This window comes from Carassius gibelio, chromosome B15, assembly GCF_023724105.1.
Source record: "Carassius gibelio isolate Cgi1373 ecotype wild population from Czech Republic chromosome B15, carGib1.2-hapl.c, whole genome shotgun sequence".
NCBI lineage: Eukaryota > Metazoa > Chordata > Actinopteri > Cypriniformes > Cyprinidae > Carassius > Carassius gibelio.
Window position 1 is genome coordinate 27,050,360 of NC_068410.1, and position 10,222 is coordinate 27,060,581.

Genomic DNA, 10,222 nt, shown 5'->3' on the forward strand with positions numbered 1-10,222 from the left:
TGATTTAACATGTAACCACAAACCGCAATGTATATAAATACGCTTTTCTTTCTTCAGCATACTCGGCTTAGATATTTTAATAACTGATAACTTTAAGTCACTTACTAATGAGAGGTAAGAATATTACCACAAATGATTTCATATATATATATATATATATATATATATATATATATATATATATATATATATATATATATATATATATATATATATATATATATATATATATATATATATATATATATATATATATATATGTTAATTTCTGTGTTGTGTCCACAAACTTTTAATGTCCAAATTAAATTAATTTACAGATTAACAATCAAAATCATTATACAAATTGAACTGGGCACCACAATACTGCACTACTATATATATATATATATATATATATATATATATAAAACAATAAAAACATACTTTTTAATTGCTATCCTACACAGGGCCATTGACTTTATCCATGTGCCAGTCTATCAGTGAGACTTTCTATATTTTTCACTACAAAAGACAGAAAAATATTTCGGCCCACTAAATCAAAACAATTTCTCAATCTCTAGAATACATCAGTTCACTTTTTAAGCTAGTTCAATTTAAAATTCATTTCTAAATTAAGCTTTAATTGCTTCGAGGCATCATGTTTCAGAAGACAAAAAATATCCAGGGGTATGTTAAAGTTACTATGAAATCCTTACTTTTCTGTAAGATGATGTCTTATCCCAATATATCAGCCTTTGCTTGTAAAATCCTAAAGCTTCAGCCATTTTCTCAAGAAAATCATATATGAAAAGAATTCCATCATGCTCCAATACAGGATTAAGTGAATTATAAATAAAGATGCATGGTCTTTAAAAACAATTCTACCATGGCCTCCACATAAACTTAGAATGTGTGATGATGGAGGAGTTCAGGCTGTCCTCAGCTGATGCAGGACTTTCTTCAGTCTCTGTCTCCTCTTGGTCAGAGCAGAGGTCCTCACTAGAACGATTGGATGGGGATGGGGACAGTGCTAAGAATAGGTCGGACACACTGTGGCCTCCTGGACTTAGCACCTCTCCAGCTGGCCATGATCGACTGGAGGAGGACGGCTCTGATATGAGCTCTTTAATCATCTCCTGAAGGTGATCCTCATTTAATGGCATGCACTCTAGCAGGTGGTTGAGCAGTTCTGCAGCAACTGTGGCGTCGATGCCTGGGCATGTGGACAGAAAGGTGTGCACCTCATGCATGCACTGGATATAACCTGCTGCGAATCTCTCACTGGTCTCTTGATTCACAGCATCAGGTTCTGAAAGTCCAGACACACAAGAGCTTCAAATAATTGTTCATGGTTACTAATTCCCTAAATATGCCATGCAACTGAGGTAAGGGTCATCTTACCCTTAGAACGGTTCTGTAGGATGTTCTCAACTCGTTTTACTGTTAGTTCAAGTACCTCTGCATTCTCCATTTTTGTCTGCAGCTGATTGTAAATTAGATAAATATTTTTAAACATCTTTAATATTTGTTTATATTTACAAAGTGAGGTTCGTCTGTTTAGGCTATCTATCAGCTGACTAAGAGTCGGTGGTACATGCAGTAAAGATGAGCTACACTTACATCGATATCTGTAAGTAGTGTCCTGAGATCCTGCAGGCTTTCATTAATTCGCGCTCGCCTCTTTTTCTCCACTATTGGTTTTCGAGTCTATTGAAGCAGAAGATTATATATAAATATATGTAAATAGGTGTTTAAGCATACCACATACTTATTTTTCCTTTTTGGCATTCATAGAAAATACAAAATGGTTTTACCTTTCTGTCTACTTTAGCGGCATAAAATGCTTCCTCCTCCACATCGAAACCATTTCTGAGTCTAGCCGCGGGGGACATTCCGGACTAAGTGGTTTGGTCAGTGATCCGCCGTCCAGAATCGTTCGGTCCGTAAATAAAGCAGACTAGATATACAATAGATATACAATAGTGAACAAACCAGACAGAACTGACAGCACCTCGGTGAGAGGTTAGAGTGAGGGCTTTATAGCAGTTCATTTGCAAATGAATGAAACATTCGCGTGCGGCGGTCTGCGCTCGCTTCAGCCAATCATCGCGCGCGCTTTTGTCTCTTTCTCAGAGAGCGCACACAAGCGAAGCTGCTAAATTTAATTATTTTTGTTTATATCTAAGCATGTAGGTATATTTATATTCTACTTCCACATTCCACCTTTACTTTTCTTGTGACCCTTGTGTATATGTGTGAGTGTGTGTGTATATATATATATATATATATATATATATATATATATACGTGTGTGCGTGTGTGAAGGTTAACTGTCTTCTGGCACTTGTTGGTGGCTGCGTTCTTCAACTACAGTTCAGTTAATCAACTACTACTGAAACTACTAATAGTTAAAAAATTTTGTAAACATAAAACATTTGTATACGATCGTGAGAAATCTGTTCAAAATTGTGTTGTGCTCCGAGAGGTCGAGGGTCGTGCGGGTGTAAGGTAATGCCGTCAGTTGGCAGCTGCAATGCAGTCAGGGTTGAATAGAAAAGAGCAAGAGGAGGGAGGGGTGGGTGAGCGACAGGTGTCCAACTGTTCAACTGGCGCCCGATGGGCCTCTATGCTGACTACAGAATAGGCAACATTCAATTACATTCATTACGGTTACGGAAATATGTCCTGGTCACATTTCAGTCTAAAATAATAATATGTATGTATTGTACATGTGAAAGAATTGACAATAAAGCAGACTTGACTATTGACTTGACTTTAATTAGTTTAGTACGATTAAGATTATTGGGATTGTTACATTATTCATTATTTATTCTGGTGTGTCTGTCTGTGTGTGTGTGTGTGTGTGTGTGTGTGTGTGTGTGTGTGTGTATGTGTGTATTTTAATATATTTATAATGTATATAAATGTGTATATATATATATATATATATATATATATATATATATATATATAGAAAGCATTTGTTTTAAAAAGTAAAGATATTTCACAATATTACGGTTTTTTTTTTGTGCTGTATTTTGGATCAAATAAATGCAGGCTTAGTGAGAATGCTCTAAAAACATTAAAAATCTTACAGTTCAAAAACTTTTAATTTGGTAGTGTCTATAGCTGTTAGTGTCTTAAGGAACGTTTCACATTTAAATCTGAAATAATATATACATATAATAATATAACATATATTTAATTATTACACATTTTTCACAGGTGAATCTGCACATATAATATATAATTAAAACCAGGACACATAGTCATTGGAAAGGTAGTTGTTGTTATGTTGTTTTGACAAGTGCTGTGTTAGTCAAAGCTATTTTAATATATCAGGAAGACATATAGACCACTAATACTAAGTTTGAACTACACTCTCATACAAAAGAAGAAGAGCAGGTGTTCAGAGTGTCCAATTCCAAAATATAGAAATATCAATCCTACGACAATCTTTTATCAGTATGACATTTATTTAATATACTGTATCAGTCTAAAAAAAAAAAAAAAAAAAAAAAAAAAAAAAAAAATATATATATATATATACAGTATTGTTCAAAATAATAGCAGTACAATGTGACTAACCAGAATAATCAAGGTTTTTAGTATATTTTTTATTGCTACGTGGCAAACAAGTTACCAGTAGGTTCAGTAGATTGTCAGAAAACAAACAAGACCCAGCATTCATGATATGCACGCTCTTAAGGCTGTGCAATTGGGCAATTAGTTGAAAGGGGTGTGTTCAAAAAAATAGCAGTGTCTACCTTTGACTGTACAAACTCAAAACTATTTTGTACAAACATTTTTTTTTTCTGGGATTTAGCAATCCTGTGATTCACTAAACTAATATTTAGTTGTATGACCACAGTTTTTTAAAACTGCTTGACATCTGTGTGGCGTGGAGTCAACCAACTTGTGGCACCTCTCAGCTGTTATTCCACTCCATGATTCTTTAACAACATTCCACAATTCATTCACATTTCTTGGTTTTGCTTCAGAAACAGCATTTTTGATATCAGCCAAGAAGTTCTCAATTGGATTAAGGTCTGGAGATTGGGCTGGCCACTCCATAACATTAATTTTGTTGGTTTGGAACCAAGACTTTGCCCGTTTACTAGTGTGTTTTGGGTCATTGTCTTGTTGAAACAACCATTTCAAGGGCATGTCCTCTTCAGCATAGGGCAACATGACCTCTTCAAGTATTTTAACATATGCAAACTGATCCATGATCCCTGGTATGCGATAAATAGGCCCAACACCATAGTAGGAGAAACATGCCCATATCATGATGCTTGCACCTCCATGCTTCACTGTCTTCACTGTGTACTGTGGCTTGAATTCAGAGTTTGGGGGTCGTCTCACAAACTGCCTGTGGCCCTTGGACCCAAAAAGAACAATTTTACTCTCATCAGTCCACAAAATGTTCCTCCATTTCTCTTTAGGCCAGTTGATGTGTTCTTTGGCAAATTGTAACCTCTTCTGCACATGCCTTTTTTTTAACAGAGGGACTTTGCGGGGGATTCTTGAAAATAGATTAGCTTCACACAGACGTCTTCTAACTGTCACAGTACTTACAGGTAACTCCAGACTGTCTTTGATCATCCTGGAGGTGATCATTGGCTGAGCCTATGCCATTCTGGTTATTCTTCTATCCATTTTGATGGTTGTCTTCCGTTTTCTTCCACGTCTCTCTGGTTTTGCTCTCCATTTTAAGGCATTGGAGATCATTTTAGCTCAACAGCCTATCATTTTTTGCACCTCTTTATAGGTTTTCCCCTCTCTAATCAACTTTTTAATCAAAGTACGCTGTTCTTCTGAACAATGTCTTGAACGACCCATTTTCCTCAGCTTTCAAATGCATGTTCAACAAGTGTTGGCTTCATCCTTAAATAGGGGCCACCTGATTCACACCTGTTTCTTCACAAAATTGATGACCTCAGTGATTGAATGCCACACTGCTATTTTTTTGAACACACCCCTTTCAACTAATTCAACTAATTGCCCAATTGCACAGCCTTAAGAGCGTGCATATCATGAATGCTGGGTCTCATTTGTTTTCTTAGAATCTACTGAACCTACTGGTAACTTGTTTGCCACGTAGCAATAAAAAAATATACGAAAAACCTTGATTATTCTGGTTAGTCACATTGTACTGCTATTATTTTGAACAATACTGTATATATATATATATATATATATATATAAATATATATATATATATATATATATATATATATATATATATATATATATATATATATATATAAATATATAAATATATATATGTATATGTGTGTATATATATATATATATATGTATATATATATATATGTATGTGTATATATATATATATATATATATGTATATGTGTATGTATATGTGTATATATATATATATATATATATATATTGTCTTCATACTCATAAACTAACATTGTTTATGTGTACTTTTTTGTACACATTTATATATTTGCATCTAAATAGATGAGTGAAAAACAAAAATTACTATGTACATGTTGCAAACCATTTCTTTATTAATTACTGTTTAAAACTGTACATAGAAGTGATAATGACTCAAATGTGAACAGTATTAGTAGCTAAAGAATGTTTAATTTCAATTAGTTCTATTAATTGTTTCTAATACTGAAAATTCTTTCATTAGATATTTAGTGATAATTAAATAAATACAATTATTATAAGGGGCCTTCTACAATGCAGGCTACAGTAGCTTTTACTTCAGAGAGGAAGTAGAGAGGGTCTGAAATGGGGACTATTCTGGTCAGTGAAACATATCTATAAGATATATTACAGGAGGATCTACCACAGTCAGCACAAACTGGATGTGCGCAGCTCTGCACTGTGCAGACTGGTGGCATACTTATTCATTTGACATTCATACAAAGTGGTACATACACTTGTTCAGGTAAGTCATATGTACTATATATATATATATATATATATATATATATATATATATATATATATATATATATATATATATATATATATATATATATATATATATATATATATATATATATATATATATATATATATATATATATATATGGAGACACCATAGTCGTACACTGCTAAATCACAGATATTTCACCAGGGCCTCCACATCTTAAGATCTGAGAGGTGTGGGCTCTCCACATCATGTGGCATTCTCATGGGAGTAGAACATTGATTCTGAGACTGGGAGACCCTCTCATAGAAATCAGGAGAAGGAGGGCAGGTTTGTGGACTCTCAAACTCATCAGCATGGAAACCAATGTAGATGCTATGGTTAGAAGAAATATTTGTCTGGGAGTTCTTGGGGAGCTGAGAGCAGTCCTTAGCTGAACTGGGTAGAAATTTGAGTAAGTGGTTGAGCAGACGGGACCCCAAGGTTTTGTCTATCCAGTCACATGAAAGTAGAAGGTTGTGAACTTCCTGCATGCACTGGATATATCCAGTACTGTACCTCTGTTGGGTCTCTGCATCCAGAAAGGGGTCTAAGTGGAGACAAAAAGTAAGTTAACAATAGTTGTTAATAATGAAACATCAACAATGAAATTAACAAATTAGTGAAATTGTTGTTGTTCTCTATGTGATCCTTTCCAAAAGTTCAAACTTGAATTGGGTAATTTCACTTAATGTAATAAAACAAAATAGGGCTAATAAAATACCTAAAAAATACAATGGCCATTTCAAAGCTTGTATACAGCCCGCTTTGAAAAATGCAATTTACTTACCAGAAACTCTGTTGCTCTGGATATTTTGCAAATGTTTCACCGTCATCTCAAGAATATCAGCCTTCTCTAACTTAGACTGCTGTTTTATGATTAAAAAAAGAAAAAGAAAAAGAGGATCATGATCAGTCTAGTGGTACTAGTATAAAATGAGTTGGTCTAAAGACTGTGAGACAAAGAAAAGTTACACATGCAAGAATTATATTTTTCAAACTGCATTTTAACTTACATCAAGCCTGAAAGCTCCAACTACCATCTCTCTCAGCTGATCTAGAGAGTGATTTATTCTTTCCCTTCTCTTTCTCTCAATGAGAGGTTTCCGCAGCTGAAAAGATCAAAAGTCAGAAAACAAAAGTCTATTACTTTTATAACCAAGCTAAGAATATTTTATAGTGATATTATAGAATACCTTTCTCTCCTCTGTTGCACTGATTTGCCTTTGGCCTGCATTTTGCTGGAGGTTGGTAGCAATCATCTCCAGTGGCTTCTGAGCAATGCAGACTCACTCCTGTCTGAGTGCTGGGTGTTTCTAAGGCCCTCCGCGCTGTGCACACCCTATATTTATAGGAGGGACATTAGCATCTCAATGCACAAGCTCTTTGCCTGAGATATTTTCCCACACGCTTGCTTCTATAACTCACAAATGACAGGTCACCGCCTCTATTCAATGCATGAGCCCCCAAACACACACACACACACACACACACACATAGGCCTCCTCAAAGCAAACAACAGATGTCTAGCTTAGAGGCATTCCGCACACAGAAACTACACGTTTTCTGTCACGTGAAAACCCAGGATGGTTTTCCAAGGTGGCTCGGCATTCACAGTCTCTCATTAGAGTGTTCTGTTACAGTCAACCACCTGAGACCAAATGCGTATTCACGCCCTGTCCTTAATAGACCTAAGCAAACCCAAATCCAATCTCAAAGGTATACAGAGCTAACTCTCCGAACAAATGAGAGAAATTTTGATTTGCCAAAAAAAAAAAAAAAATCTTACTACTTAACAAAATGTATAAAATTACAAAATATAAAATATGAGACAACAGTAATATGGCCATTAATATATGGCTAAAGAAGTCTTAAGAAGCTTTAAGAAAAGAGTAGTAGGCTAAATAGGCCATGAGTTGCATCACTTTGCCCTCCAGCAGTAAACGTGAGCAGGTGTCAGCGTGCTCTAGGCCACTGGCAGATGTTTGTGAATTAATCTCTGATCTGTTTGACAAGAGCCACGCGACTGCCAGCAGAGCATACAGACGTGGGAAACTCCACTGGACAAACTGCTCAATGATCCACGGCTAATGAGAGTGACCCGGTGCGGGGTGAAGGGGGAAGCGAATTGGGAAGTGCCCAGTGCAGTGCTGTGGACAGGTGCACTCTATTATCTCTCCACAGCAAGTGTACATTGACAGAGGCAGGTTAACGCAGCAGAACATTTGCCAAGCTAAATATGATTTGCTACAAGCATCATATCCGGATTGTATAAGCAAGCAAATCTCTTATATTTGATCTTGCACCATTATTTTGAAAGAGAACCATTCTGTTGTAATTGTACAATTATTTTGTTTTGTAGATGCAGCTTGTAAAGTTTTATTGCAAATTACAACATTTTCATTTATTTGAACAAATTTACCTTTTTGTTGTTGTTGTTGTTTTTTTACTGAAATGCTTCCAACTTGCAAACTTGGAAAGATCATATTTACATGCACCTGGATGGGCATATCCATCCTGAAGTATCGATACTTTCAATTTTGTAACGAAAGGATCGATCCTCATTAAAAGTGCATTTGAACCATCCATTTTATTTATTTTACAAGACATTCTCTGCACAAATTAACTTATAAGTGGAAAAAATTACTGTATTAGTGAAAAAGTGTGTAGGACAGAACTATTTCTCCTGCTCATCAAAAACATGATGAACCATCATCAGAAACAAAGCCCAGATCATATATATATATATATATATATATATATATATATATATATATATATATATATATATATATATATATATATATATATATATATATATAGTCTGTAGGACATAACTTTTTCTCCTGCTTCAATTTGAAGCAATGGTACTTCATATAACATTATCCAGAGAAACAAATGTTAATGATAAATCCCCTGTTTTGTTTGTACTGGCTACTGTATACAGGCCACCAGGGCACCATACAGACTTTATTAAAGAGTTTGGTGATTTTACATCCAAGTTAGTTCTGGCTGCAATTAAAGTTTTAATAGTTGGTGATTTTAATATCCATGTTGATAATAAAAAAGATGCATTGGGATCAGCATTTATAGACATTCTGAACTCTATTGGGGTTAGACAACACGTTTCAGGACGTACTCATTGTTGAAATCATATTCTAGATTTAATACTGTCACATGGAATTGATGTTGATAGTGTTGAAATTACACAGAAAAGTGATGATATCTCAGATCATTATTTAGTTTTGTGCAAACTTCATTTAGCGAAAATTGTAAATTCTAATTCTTGTTACAAGTATGGAAGAACCATCACTTCTACCACAAAAGACTGCTTTTTAAGTTATCTTCCTGATGTATCCAAATTCCTTAGCATATCCAAAACCTCAGAACAACTTGATAATGTAACAGAAACTATGGACTCTCTCTTTTCTAGCACTTTAAATACAGTTGCTCCTTTACACTTAAGGAAGGTTAAAGAAAACAGCTTGACACCATGGTATAATGAGAATACTCGCACCCTTAAAGAGAGCAGCCCGAAAAATGGAGCGCAGCTGGAGGAAAAAAAAACTAGATGTATTTCGTATTGCTTGGCGGGAAAGTAACATATCCTACAGAAAAGCATTAAAAACTGCTAGATCCAATTACTTTTCTTCTCTTTTAGAAGAAAACAAACATAACCCCAGGTATTTATTCAATACAGTGGCTAAACTAATGAAAAATAAAGCCTCAACAAGTGTTGACATTTCCCAACACTACAGCAGTAATGACTTTATGAACTACTTTACTTCTAAAATCAATACTATTAGAGATAAAATTGCAACCATTCAGCCGTCAGCTACAGTACTCGCATCAGACAGTGCACCCGTCCTGCCGAAAGACTCTGCAACGCATAGTGAGAGCAGCTGAGAAGATCATTGGTGTCTCTCTCCCCCAGGCACCACTGAACTATGACCCCCCCCCCCCCCCCCCCCCCAGATCCCTCCCCCCAAAAAAATATACGATGACATATGCCCCAGTCACTTTGTGCAGCGTTGGTCTGCTCACTACCTCATTCTCCATGGAACTGACATCATTCCACTACCTCATCAGTCAGTTAAATAAAATAACTGCTCTTGAGCCCTTTGCCACTTTAATCAGACTTAATAAGCTTTTGTTTTTGCACTAAATAATCTTTTATCTGCACTTTTGTTCACTTCATTGATTTGCACTCTATCTGCCTTTTGCCTTGTGCTGCTTTATTTAACTATTTTTAATTTTATTATGTCTTTTTTTTACATTCCCTTATTGTATAGTT

At 35.2% G+C, this 10,222-nt stretch overlaps 2 protein-coding genes across 3 annotated transcripts; both read right to left on the reverse strand.

Annotated features, from left to right (window-relative positions):
- Positions 1-288: 288 nt before the first annotated feature.
- Positions 289-2,014, reverse strand: her13 (hairy-related 13). The gene is made up of 4 exons (XM_052576198.1): positions 1,794-2,014; positions 1,600-1,686; positions 1,381-1,462; positions 289-1,288 (listed from the first exon to the last, which is right to left on the reverse strand). The coding sequence occupies exons 1-4, from the start codon at positions 1,869-1,871 to the stop codon at positions 861-863; spliced, it is 675 nt and encodes a 224-aa protein (XP_052432158.1). The 5' UTR covers positions 1,872-2,014; the 3' UTR covers positions 289-860.
- A 4,020-nt stretch (positions 2,015-6,034) lies between these two features.
- her8.2 (hairy-related 8.2) lies at positions 6,035-7,269 on the reverse strand. Of its 2 annotated transcripts, none has more exons than XM_052576201.1 (4): positions 7,125-7,269; positions 6,945-7,040; positions 6,719-6,794; positions 6,035-6,478 (listed from the first exon to the last, which is right to left on the reverse strand). In XM_052576201.1, the coding sequence occupies exons 1-4, from the start codon at positions 7,188-7,190 to the stop codon at positions 6,090-6,092; spliced, it is 627 nt and encodes a 208-aa protein (XP_052432161.1). In that variant the 5' UTR covers positions 7,191-7,269; the 3' UTR covers positions 6,035-6,089. The 2 variants fall into 2 exon arrangements, with proteins under 2 accessions (XP_052432161.1, XP_052432160.1); XM_052576200.1 differs by having other exon boundaries at positions 6,719-6,797.
- Positions 7,270-10,222: the final 2,953 nt, after the last annotated feature.

Bases quoted from the DNA above. Each gene is read 5' to 3' on its own strand.
- her8.2 (XM_052576200.1), bottom strand. From the start codon at position 7,190: ATGATTGCTACCAACCTCCAGCAAAATGCAGGCCAAAGGCAAATCAGT. The intron at 7,041-7,124 runs GTATTCTATAAT...TGATCTTTTCAG, and splicing joins GTGCAACAGAGGAGAGAAAG to CTGCGGAAACCTCTCATTGA. The intron at 6,798-6,944 runs GTAAGTTAAAAT...ATCATAAAACAG, and splicing joins TTGGAGCTTTCAGGCTTGAT to CAGTCTAAGTTAGAGAAGGC.
- her13 (XM_052576198.1), bottom strand. From the start codon at position 1,871: ATGTCCCCCGCGGCTAGACTCAGAAATGGTTTCGATGTGGAGGAGGAA. The intron at 1,687-1,793 runs GTAAAACCATTT...CTGCTTCAATAG, and splicing joins CCGCTAAAGTAGACAGAAAG to ACTCGAAAACCAATAGTGGA. The intron at 1,463-1,599 runs GTAAGTGTAGCT...ATTTACAATCAG, and splicing joins CACTACTTACAGATATCGAT to CTGCAGACAAAAATGGAGAA.